Genomic DNA, 18,013 nt, shown 5'->3' with positions numbered 1-18,013 from the left:
ATAAAATTTTCTCTCCCCTCAGAAGTATTCAGAGAAAACACTTTCTGCCTTCCTCTCTTGCCAGCAAGCACAGGAAGAATTACTTTTCTGATTGGTAAACTTTCAATCATTCACTAAGTTCTTCCTGATTCCACATGGCAGTATCTTCTCTGAGCATGTTCTTTGTCACAAGTTCGTCTAAGTTGAAAAAGACTCCCTCAACTCAAATGAATGACTTATTACATGCCACCCTACCTCACTCACCCACACGTAACTTCGAAAAGTGAGAGAAGCGGGAATCAAAGGAAAGATATTAAGCCCGAGTTTCTCCAAAGGAAGGGAGCCAACAAAAGGAAGAGGTGACACAGTGGAAAGAGCAGTAAAGTCTGGGTTACTTTTGATTGTTTCGAGTCTGACATACCGAAAAGCAGTTGGAAATGAGGACTTGTACTCCAGGAAATAGGCTGGGATTGAGAATTTGATTTGGAATCCATGCACAGAAAAGTGATTGACAAAATTATTATTAATGTTAGGGCAGTGATAAAGATTATTTCAAGTACATATTACTCCATTATTTAGAAGTAGTATCTATCAATAATGATAACACCACACTAATGCTTAAACTTGACATTGAAAAAAGTTATACCCATGAAAGTTGCGTCACCAAATTTGAGACTATCACTATGGACACATAATACCTAAAATACAGCAGCTTAACTAAATATCTGTTACCCTTTCACATCTTTGCTGATGAGCATTTGATGAGTTTAGACTATTTAACTAAACAGATTTATTTTGTTTCCAGATGTGTTTTATTTGGATTACTTAATAACATGCTTTCCAAGGCACTGCTACTTTTAACATTCCATTATGTAATTCATCCACAAGTTGACTTTATATAAACGGTCTTTCTGGCTAAGCGAGCCCTACCTATAGGGATTATGACACTCAATTAAAAGCCATATCTCATCGAATTTATAGATTACTACAGAATGCATACCCTTTGTTACTTGGGAGCAGAGAGAGGAGACAGGGATCATTAATATTAAATTTGTATATTCCAAGGATTTATTATATAACTTATAATAGGTTCTCCACATAATAGTATTTGTTTCAGTTGTACATGGCTAGATCATCAATATTACTTTTCATATGATTAGAAGTCTACTTTTTAGTGAAAGGTAATTGCTCTCATTATGGAATGTTATAGTCCAGTAATAAAATTCAGTGTAGCGTTAACTGATTTGATAATCCAACACGTAATTACTAAGTGTCTGTTATGTTTCAGGCATAGATTGAATGATGGAAATAGCAAGAATAATAAAACATGATTCTTACCCTCAAAATCTAGAAAGCATTATTGTATTATGGCCTAGGCTTTGGATTCAGTTTGTGATGAGTTCAAATCCTCACTCTGAAAATGGTTATGCAAACCATCTGCATGTAACTTCTCAAAGTCAGTTTTTCATATATAAAATGCAGAACAACATATAAAGTGTTATAACAGCCCAGAAAAGAGGGAGTGTCAAAGTGGTGTTAGGAGACAGAGGTTGGTGTTCAAGGCTGACCTTCAAGGTCAGAAGCCTTGTGGGGTTAGTCTTTATACTGAGAGACCCCTACATGTCAAGAAGCCAAGATATGTTCTCTAGCTATTTGATTAATGTAGGTCAAATTACTTGGACTGGGGTCTGGGAGAGATGACTACAGTTTAAATAATTGTATGCAGTGCATTTGGGTGGATCTTGAGGAAATCAACCCTATTGGCTATCAGCTAAGGTCTCCTGTCATTTTTCATACCTGCCATTTCTGAGCTCTGAGTGTTATGAGGGTTTCATGGGTAGCTGGGCTATCTCCTCAGTTATTTACCTTTAAATATTCTAGGCTTCACTTTCTTTTGCTTTGTTCCATCAAATATCACATCTCCATCTACTCTCCATTTTCCAGGAATTCACTGAATTTTTTCATCTGTTAGAACCCATTCACTTTTTAAATTGTTTTGAACTTATACATTTTTATTCCTTTAATATAAATTTAGTGGAGTTTTAGAAGAAATGGGAGATTAAAATCTAGGCTTAATACATTGTATTCAGTGCTAAATTTCTGTGAACCTCATTTAAAAATGAGATTCATTTTCTTTTATGACAGAACCTTGAATTATTTTGGCATAGAGTTATTTCTGTCTCATATAGATTATTTTGCAGTTTGGAAATCCACTGCATAATCTATGCCTCAACTTACTTTGATGTTAATATTATAAAGCATAGATGAGAAGAAATAGCTTTAAGGGTATTTTTAAAGTATTACCTAATTAATTACAGTGCATTTCAAGATGAGGAGTCTATCAATTCTTTCTATTACATTCATATTAAAAACCCTCTTTTTTTCTTGTCCTCCCTTCTAAATTGCTATTCCACTTTGGAGAAAATGCTGGAAGGTCAAAGAGCTTCTGCCAGAGAATATTTCTTAGGTAAAAGAACAAGTGGTTTATAGAGGAAAGTGATGCAACGTCTTCTGTAGTATTACTAAAAGTTAAAATTATTCCACATGTAGGCAGAAAACTAACTGAAGAGCAAGAAAATACTGCATGGATAGTAGTTTTCTTCCATATCATGCACGTGTTCAAAAACCTATTGCCTTGATTGATAAGGCTGAACACATTTCCCTGCATCGGCAGGCGGACTCTCAACCACTGCGCCACCAGGGAAGCCCTGCTCTTATCTTTTATTCACTGGGGAAACCCACCAAACTCTGGAGAGGGGAAGGAAATCATCAATCTCAATTGATCTCACTTACAGGAAGTTTGCAAAAATACGGAACTCCTTCAGCAGACTACTACTTGTGACTTTCCTCTCTTTTTAATATATGCAATGGCTGAAGACATAGTCTATGCTGATATCAAACATTCATCTTCAGAACATTCGTCTTCATGTCAGAGATCTGGTAAGTTGGATTTAGATCTCTTATTAAAATTAAAGTTTTGTTTTTAATCTCCCTTATTTCTGTCCTGTGTCTGTATTTGTCTTACCGGAATTAGGAGACTGGATTCAAAGCAAAAGTTACTGAATGCAAGAATAAGAGTGAATGATTTTAATGACACCGTGTTATAAAGTTAATTGTAAGTTTAGTCTTAATATGTAGAACTTTGCTTTTGGTTTTCATAGACCCTCTATTCCTTATATTTCTTGTGGTGAACATTTATTATACTCTCATGGTGACATCAATACACATAACCCCTTTCTCCTCTACAGCTTTACTCATCGCCAATCAAATCTGCCCTTTTAAAATAATATGATCAGCTCATTTACACTGAGAAAAATATCCCTGGCCATTATTCACATTGTTATTTAGCCTTTTGGAATTTGCATATTGGTAGGATAAAAATGTTAAGCTAAACTAAAGAGGCATAAGATGTTGCTATTTCATTTCCTGAAGTTTAGAATTAATGACTACCTGAGTAATAGAATGTGTTTGGAACATGAATAGATAGGCACACAGCTAAAGATAAGATTGTAACCTTAAACACAAACCACCTCAGAAATAATAGATTTTCAAATCCAGTGTATTTATACATGAAGCCTTAGGGAAATGTCCATGTTGCATTTATATTCTCTTCTCTAGGATAAGAATTTTTATATTGTAAAGTTTATTAAAATGTTTAAATAACTTAAAGTCTCCTCATGGTGCTTTGTCCTTGTGGAGTGGGTCTGATGTTTTGCTTTTCTATTATTTCCCAAGAATGTATTTTTTCTTCTATATTTATGCATTTGCAGTTTTCAGGTGGATCTGGTGAGTTGCTTTCTCCAGTTGCAAGAGTCTGTAATTTTCTGTGTTTAAATATTATCTCTCTTAACTTGTGGAATAGAGGCTTTTCTGCTTTATTTTCTCAATAGACTGGGAGCTTTCATTTTATATGAGTTAACGGAACTTCGTTTGAAAAATAACATGGACTAGAACCTTACTCTTATTCCCCCCATTCCCCCCAAATCTCATATAATTGGTCCATTTTTCTAGAGGTTATTTTAACTCAGTTCAAGCAACAAAACCAGTATTTTTGATTCTACATTCCAGGCTTTAATTTCTTCTGTTTGGAAAGAACATTACTCTTTTCCTGGTTTAAAGATTTTGGGACAACATCTTTAATGCTGTCCAGTCCAATATTCTAATCTTAAAAATGAAGAAATATGAATATATAAAAATTAAATTATCTACCTGCAGTCATGCTTATGACCAGAAGTCAAATATCATATTACTCTTTTGCTGCATGTCTCTGTTGTGGATAAACGCAACTTCTGTTCTCATGTGTCATATCATTGAAGAGGGAAAGAACTATTTGATACATTGGATTGTAATGTCCTACAGAGTCCTACACAATTATCCCTGGCCTTTCTCTTCTAACTCGGTAAATTTCACTTATTTTGCTCTGGTTGTTGGCTCTCTCTTGCTCTTTAAAATTACCATATTCTTTTCCATTTCAGAGCCTCATATGTGTTGAAACGCCCTCCCTAATCTCTTAATCTTTGTATACCCAGCACCTCACACAGTACTAAGTACATAGCAGGCAATCGATAGATGCTTGGTAGGCGGATGAATAAATGGATGACTAAATAAATGGATTTCATTTATACTAAACACTTTAAATATTGTAGGTTCGTCAGTTCTCCAAGATATAAAACAAAGAGGGCTATCATCATGACACTGAGTGAAATCTCAGTAACAAAGTATGATTTCACCGAGAATATGCCAGGCTAAGATTCAGAAATGCATGCCTTTATAACCTTTACTTCAGGGGCCTAAAAGAGTGACCTAGTACCCCTTATATTAGTCCTTTCATGAACTCTGATGCTTTATTCTCCAGCTTTTTAAGTCTGTAACCCCAGTTCTTCACACTAGAAATGTGTGTTGGGATATTATCACATTCTTCTGGTGATGGCCTTGACTGGTATACTTTGCATTGTTTTGCCCAATAAAAGAAAATACATGGATTTCTTTTAGTGCTTTGAGAATTAATAAATTCTCACTAAAGACGTTTTACTTAATAACAATAATAATGTGGACAAAACACTCTATAATAGGATTCCACTAAATAAACACTCAGGTTAATGTCTCGGCGCTTGGTTTTGTAATTGGTTATATTTCAACATCAGTTATAGTAGCACACTCTCAGTATATTGTATGTGTGTGTATATATCACATATCTAGTGGAATTGATATACTGTAACTATTTGGGATAAGAGCCTATTGGTTTTAACTATCAACCCAAAGCTAAAAATGCCAGTTTCTTTTTATGATTTATTTATCTTTCAAGTACAAGAGATAGAGTAGATAGTGAACACCGTACTAATTTTGGTACAGTCTCAGCTCTGCTCTCAAGTAACTGTGTGACTGTGGACTTGAAATCCCCATTTTTAACATGCGAATGTCAGACAAGATTATCCCTAAAATTACTTTTATTTTAAAATGTATGATTTTATGCAATTACAATTACATGTCCCAGGAAATAGGTGTATTGTATAAAGGAGGAGGCATGAAAGAACGGATCAATCCAAATAAGTGAGTGTTGTCAGTAAGCTTATTAGAGACTGGAAAATTTCACAGTCTTATATAAAAACTTAGGGATACAGAGAGTAAATCATAGTTAAGATTAATACTGAGGAATATGTATGGTAAATCAACAAGGAAAAATTTACATCTATTCACAGTTTTCTAGGTCCCCCTTTTCACAAACCAGGGGACCAAATATGCTGTGTGTGTTTTGTGTGTGTGTGTGTGTGTGTGTGTGTGTGTGTAAAAGGAAGCTGGATCTACATATCTCAAAGGAAAGTAACTCAAGAGCATAACTGACAAAGTTTATTCAGCCCTTCCCTACCTCTTGCTACCTAAGGAATTATTTACTGGGCTTATTAGTGAAATCTATCCAATTTTATAGATTCTCACCACCATGGAATTTTCCTGAAAGTTGAATGTGCAATGATTATCATCCTTCTTGTAATAGTAATTGTGCTGAGCATTTTTGGTAAGTAATTATCAATACCATTTATTTAACCCAAAGTATTTTAGCACCACCTATTGTAATTGTGTTTGCTGTTCAAGTGGTTCCTATACATTATAACTTCACAAAAAGCATGAAATTTAATACACAATTAAAATTAGAGATTTTCCATAGAACTTCAGATTGTGATATAATACATATTATGGATTCATTTCATTGATAAAGAGATTAGATTTATATTTTATGACCAAAATCATAAAGTACATTTTATGCACAATGCATTTCCCAATGCAGTTGATTGTGAGTTATACACCATCTTCTCTGAAGCTGCGGTCAGTGAAAGCAAATTAAATAACGAAGCATACTTCTGTTTAAGCTTATCCATATTCGTTACTCCTGGACATCATCATCAATCTTGTATTCATGGATGGGAAATTTGTCTAAAATCAATCAATTCAATCAAGTATTTTAAAATTATACTCATATACTGTGGATATAACTAAACATAGCCCAATTTCATGTGACAATTATTTAAATATTTTATTGAATAAATGCTTGGAGAAAAACTCCCAGATGATATATATATTCTAAGGAATTCAGATTTCCAGATTAAACCAAACTCTAGAACAGACGAAGGCCGTGTCTGCCTAGGCTGCCCTTGTGAACGATATTAGAAATTATGAATGTCATTAGTGATTCGAGGTCAGTAGGCAGAGTCATAGAATTCAGAACTGAATGGGGCTCTAGAAATCAGCAAGGTCAAGCCTCCAGTTGAGTGAACAATCCAAGGGCCAGAGTGATACGTGGTTTGACTAGTTTAATGTAACTAGTCAATGGCTGAATTGGGGCTTTAACATTGAGGGGAGGAAGCAAAAATGCTTAACATTAAACATCTCTGCTAGGACCTCCCTGGTGGTCCAGTGGTGAAGACTCCACGCTTCCACTGCAGAGGGCGTGGGTTCAATCCCTGGTCAGGGAACTAAGATCCCACCATGCCAGGCAGTGGGGCCAAAACAAAAAACAAGAAACCATCTCTGCTATGTTTCCTTTTGTTATAAGATAATAGATTTGTTATCAGAACAGTTTTTTGTTAGTAAAACAGATTTGTTTGTTACTACAATCGATTTTAAAGATTTAATTGCCTACTACGCACTATTGTGACATTATAAATTACCAAAACTAATTTCAGTTCAGGGGCCACCAGAAAGACAGCTGTCTTCTTCATGGTCGAAAAATACTCTGGGCTCACCCTACCCTTCTATGTGTGCGATTTACCTGCACAATCTCAAAAGGCACAGAATCATGAACTGAAGTCAAAACACATAAAACCCTTTCCGTGAATCAAGTGATACCTGATACAGTTAATAAGAACTCACAAAATACAAGCTATCCAGATGAGGCTTATATCCAGAGCTGGTTATTTTGTGTTTATTAAAATAAATATGAAAACTCCGAAAAAAAAAAAAGTGAGTATCCTTCTGGTCCCAGGTCATATTTTTCCAATTCCCCTAAAGTTAGCATTAATAAGATTAACAAGAATGCTTGCAAAGGAACGTCCAAATCTTGGAAAAAGTAATGTTGTTTTTCCCTCTAAATTTTTAATCATTTAAATTACTATGGAGTTTCCACATTAATGAACTTCAGAGTCTCTAGAACCCAATGAATTTCTGCTTTGTATTTAATACAGAAAATATGTTTCTTCTTTTATTAGTTATCCGGTTCAAATCTGCAAGACATACTAAAGTAAATAATGAATCAAAAGAGAAATACTGTACTGGACAAAATAAATCTGAAACAAGCACCTCAATAGGTAATGTTATTTTATATTGCCTAATTCCTGAGTAAACACATATGGACAGTAGTGTGGATTTTACTTGGGTATATCTGAATAAAGAGGAGATTCCTCTACCCCTACAGAGGGATGGTTTAGATCATTGTTTTTCAGGGACCTATTATAGTCCTTGACAAAAATATTTAAAGATCCAAGACAAATGAGAAAAATAAGCTTATATGATGAGTTGTAAATGAATTTAGAGGTATTATATTGCAATAATTGCATTTTCTTTTTTTAACTTCTTTTGGGACATGTGCAGGCACAGAATGTAATCAAAATATTTTCATTCTTAAAATTCATGATCATATCAGGTAGCTTTTTGTCAATTTTTAATGTCATTACATGTAAAAAACTGTAAATGGTAACCTTTATCTTGCTTTCTCATCTGAATGTATTTACCTACTTTTTAAAGTCAAGAAGACACTCAGTCATTTGTCCTTTCTGTTTTCTTTTTCTTTCCAGCTGTTTTCTTTATTATTTTTAGTCCATTATTTTAATTCTATATTGAAAAATGATATACCTTTCTTTTTTTGAACATGCATATATAATTCTATTAGAAAGACTCACCAGTCCATGTTATAGGATACATTCAAATTCTAGGAATTCATTAAAACTTTAAAATAGATTTTGATGTTCCCAAGCCCCCTTGACCACATTCTAAAAACTTTAATTTTTTTTAACTAGTGAGACTATGAGGGCAAATTCTGTGGGACATTATCCCCAGAACAAAAGCGTATTACTGCACTCCTATACCCTTGATACAGGTGATAACAGTGGTATTTAATAAAGCCTCTAGCTTTAAATTCTGTCTAACTTGTTTTCTAATCCTCCTATTGTTACAGATAATCCTATCTATAACAGGCCCTAGAATCCTAGTTTCAATCCAGCAGGAAAGGATACCAACTCTAAATTTGTTTCATCTTAATAAAATAATATTTTGTTGATTTGAGTCCTCTCCCTCTTTTTCTTGATGAGTCTGGCTAATGGTTTATCAATTTTGTTTATCTTCTCAAAGAACCAGCTTTTAGTTTTACTGATCTTCACTATTGTTTTCTTTGTTTCTATTTCATTTATTTCTGCTCTGATCTTTATGATTTCTTTCATTCTACTAACTTTGGTTTTGTTTGTTCTTCTTTCTCTAGTTCCTTTAAGTGTAAGTTTAGATTGTTTATTTGAGATTTTTCTTCTTTCTTGAGGTAGGCTTGTATTGACCTATGGTCAACTAATCTATGACAAAGGAGGCAAGGATATACAATGGAGAAAAGACAGTCTCTTCAATAAGAAGTGCTGGGAAAACTGGACAGCTACAGGTAAAAGAATGAAATTAGAACACTCCCTAGCCCCATACACAAAAATAAGCTCAAAATGGATTAGAGACATAAATGTAAGACCGGACACTATAAAACTCTTAGAGGAAAACATATGAAGAACACTCTTTGACATAAATCACAGCAAGATCTTTTTTGATCCACCTCCTAGAGTAATGGAAATAAAAACAAAAATAAACAAATGGGATCTAATGAAACTTCAAAGCTTTTGCAAAGCAAACTACAAACAAGATGAAAAGACAACCCTCAGACTGGGAGAAAATATTTGCAAATGAATCAAAGGACAAAGGATCAATCTCAAAATATATAAACAGCTCATGCCGCTCAATATTAAAAAACAAACAACCCAATCCAAAAATGGGCAGAAGACCTAAATAGACATTTCTCCAAAGAAGACATACAGATGGCCAAGAGGCACGTGAAAAGCTGCTCAACATCACCAATTATTAGAGAAATGCAAATCAAAACTACAATGAGGTATCATCTCACACCAGTTAGAATGGGCATCATCAGAAAATCTGCAAACAACAAATGCTGCAGAGGGTGTGGAGAAAAGGGAACCCTCTTGCACTGTTGGTGGGAATGTAAATTGATACAGCCACTATGAAGAACAGTATGGAGGTTCCTTAAAAAACAAAAAATAGAATTACCATATGACCCAGTAATCCTACTACTGGGCATATACCCAGAGAAAACCATAATTCAAAAAGACACATGCACCCCAATGTTCATTGCAGCACTATTTACAATAGCCAGGTCATGGAAGCAACCTAAATGCCCATCGACAGAGGAATGGATAAAGAAGACATGGTACATGTATATAATGGAATATTACTCAGCCATAAAAAGGAACGAAACTGGGTCATTTGTAGAGACTTGGATGGATCTAGAGACTGTCATACAGAGTGAAGTAAATCAGAAAGAGAAAAACAAATATCGTATATCAATGCACATATGTGGAACCTAGAAAAATGGTACAGATGAACCAGTTTGCAGGGCAGAAATAGACACAGAGATGTAGAGAACAAACGTATGGACATCAAGGGGGGAAAGTGCCCAGGGGGGTGGTGGTGGGATAAACTGGGAGATTGGGATTGACCTATATACACTAATATGTATAAAGTGGTTAACTAATAAGAACCTGCTATATAAAAAAATAAATAAAATAAAATTCAAAAAATAAATAAAATAATAGAATAGACTTAAAATATGTAAAGTAAAACTTAATAGAACTAGTCAGCCATCATTCCTAATTCTTTGTCTACCTTCTCTGTATTTTATTTCTAGGACTTAAATTAGATGTTTGATAGGCCTTTGCTTTCTATCTTCCATTTCACTTAACCTCTCATTTTTGTCTTCATGATCATCAATTTGTGCTGAATTCTTGGCAATGTTTTCAGATATACCTTGTGGTTCACAAGTTCTCTCTGTTCCTGTTTCTAAGTTGTAGGCTCATTCACTGAGTCTAATTTCAATGATTATAGTTTTCAAACCTAAGGACTTAGTTTCAAACCCTCCAGTTAGCTTGTGATAGTCTCCTGTTATCTGATCATTTTGTAATTTATTCTTTTATTTCTTAAAATAATGTAAACATTATTTTTTATGATACATATAATTATTTAAATATCTAAAGTCCTCAGCGACCAAATCTCTTGTTTGTATTTCCTGCTAAAAAAATGTTGGCTTGTTTTTTAAAGTATTTGATTTTTAAAAATTTGACTGATCCTGATACATTTCTCCAAAAAGTGTTGATTTTTCTTGGTATGGTTTGATTCATTTAAATTTCTATTTTGGGGGTAGCAGTTTAAATCTCAAGTCAGTTTTTTTTTCTTTTCTTTTCTTTTTCTTTTTTTAATTTTTAGCTGTAATGTAGCTTCCACATTCATCAGCCAGGGAGTTAGAAAATTTTTATACACAGCAGTTGATGCACACCTTTTGTTTATTTCTTTTATGGAATTTACTCTTTATTTTCAACATCTGTAGTTGCCCCCAATTCTGTTCTTTGGTTATTCAGACTAGAGAGACTTCAAATTGTCTACCAAAATTTTGCTCATTCTACATGGCACCAACATTGGTCTGTCTTAGGCTAAAAGTTGTAAAAACAGGAAATTTCTAAATTGTCATACTTTATTTCAAGTGTCAGCTACTCTCCAAAATCTGCCTGCTTTTTTTACCCTTCAATGGCTTCAAGTCATTGTGTGTATGTATATGTGTGTTTTTAAAGAATATTTATTTCAGGGGACAAGAAATTATTGGTATGTGTAGGATACCTATGTGTCATCATCTAAATCTACTGGCAAATATTATAAATTAGATCTATTTGTTACCAGCACATTTTTGGATGCCAAGATCCATTTGTACAGGGGTAGATCATGAGTTTGGGGGGACAGCTATTACACAATTTTTCCCAAGAAAAATTCTTCCAGTGTGATATATAATTCTCAAAAGGTCTGGTTCATTGGCAGACCACTAATTAAATTCTCTAATTTCTACTTTTCCTCCAAATTTTTATTTCCCTGAGGCTTGGATGTCCATTGCTTTATCCTAGTGTCTGTGCATTGCCTAGCTGATAGAAAGCATAATATATTTTTAAGAGAATTAAACTAAGTGGAGAAAGAAAAAAGAAACAAGAAAGAGAGAAAGAAACAATATACACATATTGCAATTCTGTTAATCTTTATTTTTTTTCAAAATCCACCTGGAGGAAAGCACTTACTTTTGTCAGAGAAAGCTTAGGCCATAATTTAACACATTTTGAGAATCTTTAATTAGTATACACACAGTATTAGGGATACAGTCGAAAGTTCCTTTTAATTACTTATCCTTTTTCCTTCCAGGTTGTTTCAACTCTTCTACTGCTAGGAAATCATGCCCCTCTGAAGACTGGAAGCTACATGGGGGGAAATGCTACTGGGTTGCTAAAAGTGAGAAATCTTGGTATGAAAGTAAAAATGACTGTGTCATGAAAAATTCACATCTCATGGTGATCCAAGACTTCATTGATATGGTGAGATATAAAATTTGGAGATTGTAGCATCCTTCACAACTGCAATACCTTCTTTGTGTTACAAATTTGAAAATTTCTGTGAAATAAATTTTTTAAACCTCATTGCTATTAACGACACAATTATTGGTTGAATGAATCATTGAACTATATTATTATCTCAGGCTTTTTTTTGGCTAGGTATAAGAGGAATTCATTTGGTATTATATACCTAAGTTCTTCTCTACAAGGGACCCCACTGCTTACCAGATTTCATTTTAAATGTATGACATAAAATATCTATCTCATCTCCCATGTTTAACCCATCGCTCACAAAGGTTGTAATCAGATTGCATGGCAGCTGAAATTAAAGATGATGTTGGGGGAAAGGAAATACAGCATAGTCCTTCTCATTAGGTTTTGCTCTTTGTTGAAGAAAACAAGTATTTTTCTAGCTCTGGCTTAATTTAGATTGAAATTTTGCTACAAGAAGGTTGGACACTAAACCTTCTAAATAAGGCCAGTATTGATTTTATTTTTATAAATTTATTTTTTATTTTCTGGCTGCGTCGGATCTTGGTTGCTGCGCGTGGGCTTTCTCTAGTTGTGGCGAGCAGGGGCTGCTCTTCCTTGTGACGCACGGGCCTCTCATTGTGGTGGCTTCTCTTGCTGCGGAGCATGGGCTCTAGTCCTTAAAGCCCATTATAGTGATCAATTCTACACGTGAATGCAACAAGGCAAATACTGATAGAACTGAAAGGGGAAATGGATAAATCCCCAATTATAGTTGGTGATGTCAACACTCTTCTCTGAGTAACTGACAAAACAAGTAGATAATAAATAAATAAATAAATAAATCTGAACAACACTATCAACCAATCACACCTAATGGATTTTACAGAATTCTATCCAACAACAGCAGAATACACATTTTTTTTTCCAAGGAACGTTCATGAAGACAGATCATATTTTGGGACCTAAAAATTTACAAATACAGATATCACACAGGGTATGTCTCAGACCATAACAAAATTAAAGTGCAAATTAGAAACAGAAAGATGTTTGGAAATATCCCACACATTTGAAAGTTAAACATCATAGTTCTAAATAATGTATGGGTCAAAGAGGAAGCCTCAGGGCACATTTTTTTAAAGCATAGTTTGAGTTGAATGAAAATAACAATATAATGTCAAAATTCATGGGTTTCAATTTAAGCAGTTTAGAGGGAAATTTATAGCATCCAATGCTTATATTTGAAAAGAAGATAATGTAGAATCATTACTCTAAGCTTCTACTTCAAAAAAAAAAACTATGAAAAGAGCAAACTAACCCAAAGAAAGCAAGCGAATGGAAGACTTACACTACTCAATTTCAAGTCTTACTATAAACCTAAATTAATGGATATGGTATAGTATTGGCAAAGAAGAGAGCTATAGATCCACAAAACTGAATAGAGAGGCCAGAAATAGACTCACACAAATATAGTCAACTGATTTCTTTTGACCGTAGTGCAAAGATAATTCAGTGGAGAAACACCATTCTCTCTTTTATATGCCTAATGACTATTTTCCAACAAACAGCTTTGTCATTTAGCATATGAGTTAAGCTGCATGTGACAGAGTTCCAGAATGGCTGTAGCTGACACAAATGGATGTTTGCTTTATTCATTGAATCTAAGACACTTTCAATGATAAGATGTATCATTAGTACCCTTAAAAGAAATAGTGCAATTAAAAAGCAAAAACTAAGCTGCCAATTAAACTACCATAAGCCATTAGATTATTCAATGTTTCCAAAGTCAGAGTGTTAAAATAGGGGAAAGATCTACCTTAGAATATATGTAATAAGTTATGTCACTCACATGGTAGTCTAAACTGCTATGAGATTTCTGCTCCCATCAGTAGGGTGCTGTGTCTACTTGTTTCTGATTGGTTCACCACTAGAACCAATCACAGTTCACAGTCTAGCCATCAGGGGAGAAGAAAATGATGAATAGAAGGATATGAACTTACACTTTAAATGCTGAATTAGAATTTCAGTATTTTTTGATTCTATCCCATTAGTCAGAAATTAGGTCTGTCACACTTAGCCAAAAGGGAGGCTGGGAAATATCACCTTTATTATGGCTGGCCATATACTTTGGCTCAGGGGTTATGTCACTGTACAAAAAGAGATATTAAAAACCTATGGGGCTTCCCTGGTGGCGCAGTGGTTGAGAGTCCGCCTGCCGATGCAGGGGACACAGATTCGTGCCCCGGTCCGGGAAGATCCCACATGCTGCGGAGCGGCTGGGCCCGTGAGCCATGGCCGCTGAGCCTGCGCGTCCGGAACCTGTGTTCCACAACGGGAGAGGCCACAACCGTGAGAGGCCCGCGTACCGCAAAAAAAAAAAAACCTATGAACAGGGCCTTCCCTGGCAGTCCAGTGGTTAAGACTTTGCCTTCCAATGCAGGGGGTGTGGGTTCGATCCCTGGTGGGGAGCTAAGATCCTACATGCCTCCTGGCCAAAAAACCAAAGCACGAAACAGAAGCAATATTGTAACAAATTCAATAAAGACTTTAAAATGGTCCACACCAAAAAAATCTTTAAAAAAACCAAAAACAAACAAAAAAACCTATGAACAGTATGTGTCCCATCAGCTCAGAGATTGCTTTCTTTCTGTAACTTTCCCTGTGTATTCTCTTGCCTCTAGATATTATTTCATACTTGTATTTAGTAGTAATCATTAACATTTATGCAAGGAGCATTTATTATGTGCCAGGAAGTGTTTAATAATATTATTATTTATTAACAAATCAATAATAGCTCTTTGAGATAGTACTATTATAATCTGAATTTTAGTGATTGGAAAAATACAGAAGTAAAAAGATTGAATAACTGTGCAAAGATGTGTAGTAGTAAATAGTAGTGCTAGGACTCAAATCAGGGAGCTGGACTCCACATCTTTTATATCTACTAACATTGTACGTAATTGTTGTTTAGCAGTCATCCCATCGAGTTGCAGTAAAATTTCCCTCCACTGTGATCTATTTGAAAGCATGGAGCATGTCTAAGCTGTTCATTCCCAGCTTCTAGTGCAGTGCCAAGCACATAGAAGGTGCACTTGCGCTATTTTTCTTGCATCTGTCAGAATCACTTCGTTTCATGTAACATTTCCTATTCTCTTTAGAGTTTCCTATGGCGGAACCTACAGGCTTCAGCCTCTTATTGGGTTGGTTTGAGGATCCCTCCTGGAGAGGAATTATGGACCTGGGTGGACAATAGCACTTTTGACCCCCAGCTGTAAGTTTTGTTGCATTTTTTGTGGTTTTAATCCCATATTGTATGTGACAAGACAGAGACGTTTGACATTGTTGGCCCTGAACTGATAGAACAGGTATAAATTCCCTGACTCTTACACTCTGATAAATATTTCTATAAAATGGTTCACACAGAAAGTTGAGAAAGAAAAGAAATCTCCCTCCATCCACTCAGAAGATTTATGTGAGAAACAGGATTTGTCCCACTGCCTGATTTTGTCTTTTTATCTAAAAGGTAAATTAGCAAGTATAAACTCTCTTATGAGTGCACATGTTTAGTTTACGAAACATAACTTCCTGCTTATTTCTTACAGTGATCAATTTTCAAATGATAAAAAAGTCAGAGGTAATATTTTAGCTATCTCTAATGAACTATTAACTTCTCTGGAGAGAGGTTTTGAGAAATAAAGCTAAAAGTGGGAAGAATTGGCTTACCCATCATACTGTTGTGTATTTAAATTGTTTGAATGATTATGTTTTCACCAAAAAATTAAAAAATATTTCCTTTTAAGTCTCTTGACATATGCATATATTCACGGCTGGCGGAAAGGTAACCATTTGCTTTCTTTCTATAGGTTTCCAAAGGAAGACAAAAAGCCACGGACCAGGAGTATGAAATGTGTCCTGGTGTCTTATACTGAGATAGCTGAAGAAAGCTGTGAAAAACATCATCAGTGGATTTGTCAACTGTAATCCACTCGGCAGAAAATTGGTCTCTATTTGTCTGACTGGGAGACACCACATGAAGCTTGAGCTCAGATCATAAGAAAGTTCAGAGGGTTGCATGTGTCCTCGAGGGCTGTGTGTGTGTGTGTCCATTTATGATTCATGTGGGTATAGTAATATTTCTCAGAAGTGTGGAAAGGGCAATAGAGAAAATGTTTTAGAAAATGAGTTATGATGTATAGATTTTTACATGTGAATGATCGATGTAGTTATCCAATCATCCGTCTTATTTTGCCAGTATTTTTGGAACTACAGTCTTTATTTTTTCTGCATCTTCCCTCTCAGATATCCTTAGCTAATCACCTACATTCTCATGATTTCAACTACCACATACAATGCAATGCCTATCAATGTTATATCTCTGGTCCAGATCATTCCCTGATCACTAGACCTGTATACTGTCCTGCCTGTTTAACATAGCAAATCTACAATCTCAAAGGTACTCCGAACTCAGCATATAAAAATAATTCATTAAATTTCATCATAAAAGGAACCATCTTCCAGCACTCCATATCTCAATAAAGGACATGCCATACAAGACAATTATGCCATCTATAAACCAGCTGTGGTCTTGTTATAACCCTCTCTTTCACACACAGCTCTAGGCTGCTATCCCCTTTCCATCTCATATCACCAAGTTTTACTTATTTTTTTTATTAAATCTCTCTCAAACTTGTCCTCCTCTCTCCATCACCCCTTTTATGATCTTAATACAAAGGTACTAAAATATTAAATAACTGCAATAACAACATCTTCCTGTTTTACTTTTCTTCCATTTCAATCATTCCCTGCCTTGAATTCTGTGATGTTTTAAAAAATATATACTGACAATGCAATCTTCCCTTTAAAAAATACCTCAATATCTTCCTTATAATAATACCAAATTCCATAACACAGCCTAGTAATCCCTATCAGGTTTATCCTTTCCTTACTTATTCTGTCTCTTCCTACACCAAACACCCAAACTCTCAGGACCACAACTCCATTAAACTAATTTCTGGAACTCATGCTGTATTTCACCACATTGCCTTCACAGAAGTTGTTCTCTAGACCTGAAATTCTCCTTCTTCTCTTCTCCATCAGGTTACCTCCCAAATATTCTCTATATCTCTGCTCAGCTTTTAAGAGCTTTTCCTTGAGCTCCATGACAAGGTCAAATATTCCGACATTATATTCCCCTCCCCAGCACTTACCACATTTTAGGTCTTACCTATACAAGTCTTTTGAGTGAATATTTGATTAATGTCCTCTGCCCTCACTTGACTGTACATCACATAAAGACCCAATATCTGTTTTTATATTTTTAGTGCCTTTTAAATTACCTACTACATAATAACTACTCAAAAAATATTCATTACATTAAGTTTTCTCTAAGAGATCACAGAAGTAAAACGCTGATACGTGGCTAGGGAGATGGGGTGCAAAAGAAAAAGACTCAGCTGATGGAGGTCTAATTGTTAGGTCATTAAAAGTCAACTGAAGGGGGCTTCCCTGGTGGCGCAGTGGTTGAGAGTCCGCCTGCCGATGCAGGGGACGCGGGTTCGTGCCCCGGTCCGGGAAGATCCCACATGCCGCGGAGCGGCTGGGCTCGTGAGCCATGGCCACTGAGCCTGCGTGTCCGGAGCCTGTGCTCCGCAACGGGAGAGGCCACAACAGTGAGAGGCCCGCGTACCGCAAAAAAAAAAAGTCAACTGAAAACCCAAGTATTTGTCTGCTCTGTGACTGATATAGAAAGAGAATCCTATAAATACTGAAGAAGCTTATAAGAAGGGTTAAGTGCTTCAGAGACAAACATTTTTGTGATGTTTATGCTCACCTCTTTACCTTGATTATATCCTTACAAGTTTTCTTGTGTATTATCTCATAACACAAAC

The 18,013-nt window shown here is 35.3% G+C and overlaps 1 protein-coding gene across 2 annotated transcripts; it reads left to right on the top strand.

The window, feature by feature from the left end:
• The first annotated feature begins 2,661 nt into the window (after positions 1–2,661).
• On the top strand, positions 2,662–17,711 carry CLECL1 (C-type lectin like 1). 2 transcript variants are annotated; one of them, XM_024733442.1, is made up of 6 exons: positions 2,662–2,919; positions 5,906–5,992; positions 7,680–7,778; positions 11,968–12,137; positions 15,284–15,396; positions 15,989–17,711. In XM_024733442.1, the coding sequence occupies exons 1-6, from the start codon at positions 2,847–2,849 to the stop codon at positions 16,104–16,106; spliced, it is 660 nt and encodes a 219-aa protein (XP_024589210.1). In that variant the 5' UTR covers positions 2,662–2,846; the 3' UTR covers positions 16,107–17,711. The 2 variants fall into 2 exon arrangements, with proteins under 2 accessions (XP_024589210.1, XP_024589211.1); XM_024733443.1 differs by lacking the exon at positions 5,906–5,992.
• Positions 17,712–18,013: the final 302 nt, after the last annotated feature.

The sequence above is a fragment of the Neophocaena asiaeorientalis genome, unplaced genomic scaffold (genome assembly GCF_003031525.2).
Source record: "Neophocaena asiaeorientalis asiaeorientalis breed wild unplaced genomic scaffold, Neophocaena_asiaeorientalis_V1.1 scaffold150, whole genome shotgun sequence".
Classification (NCBI taxonomy): Eukaryota; Metazoa; Chordata; class Mammalia; order Artiodactyla; family Phocoenidae; genus Neophocaena; species Neophocaena asiaeorientalis.
Note: the sequence above shows the minus strand (reverse complement) of the source record. Positions and strands in the feature narration are given on the sequence as shown.

What these genes read in the sequence shown, in the direction of transcription:
- CLECL1 (XM_024733442.1), top strand. Translation starts at nt 2,847, where the DNA reads ATGGCTGAAGACATAGTCTATGCTGATATCAAACATTCATCTTCAGAA. An exon ending in TCCAAGACTTCATTGATATG is followed by an intron (nt 12,138 to 15,283) that starts GTGAGATATAAA and finishes TATTCTCTTTAG; the next exon opens with AGTTTCCTATGGCGGAACCT. An exon ending in AGCACTTTTGACCCCCAGCT is followed by an intron (nt 15,397 to 15,988) that starts GTAAGTTTTGTT and finishes TTCTTTCTATAG; the next exon opens with GTTTCCAAAGGAAGACAAAA.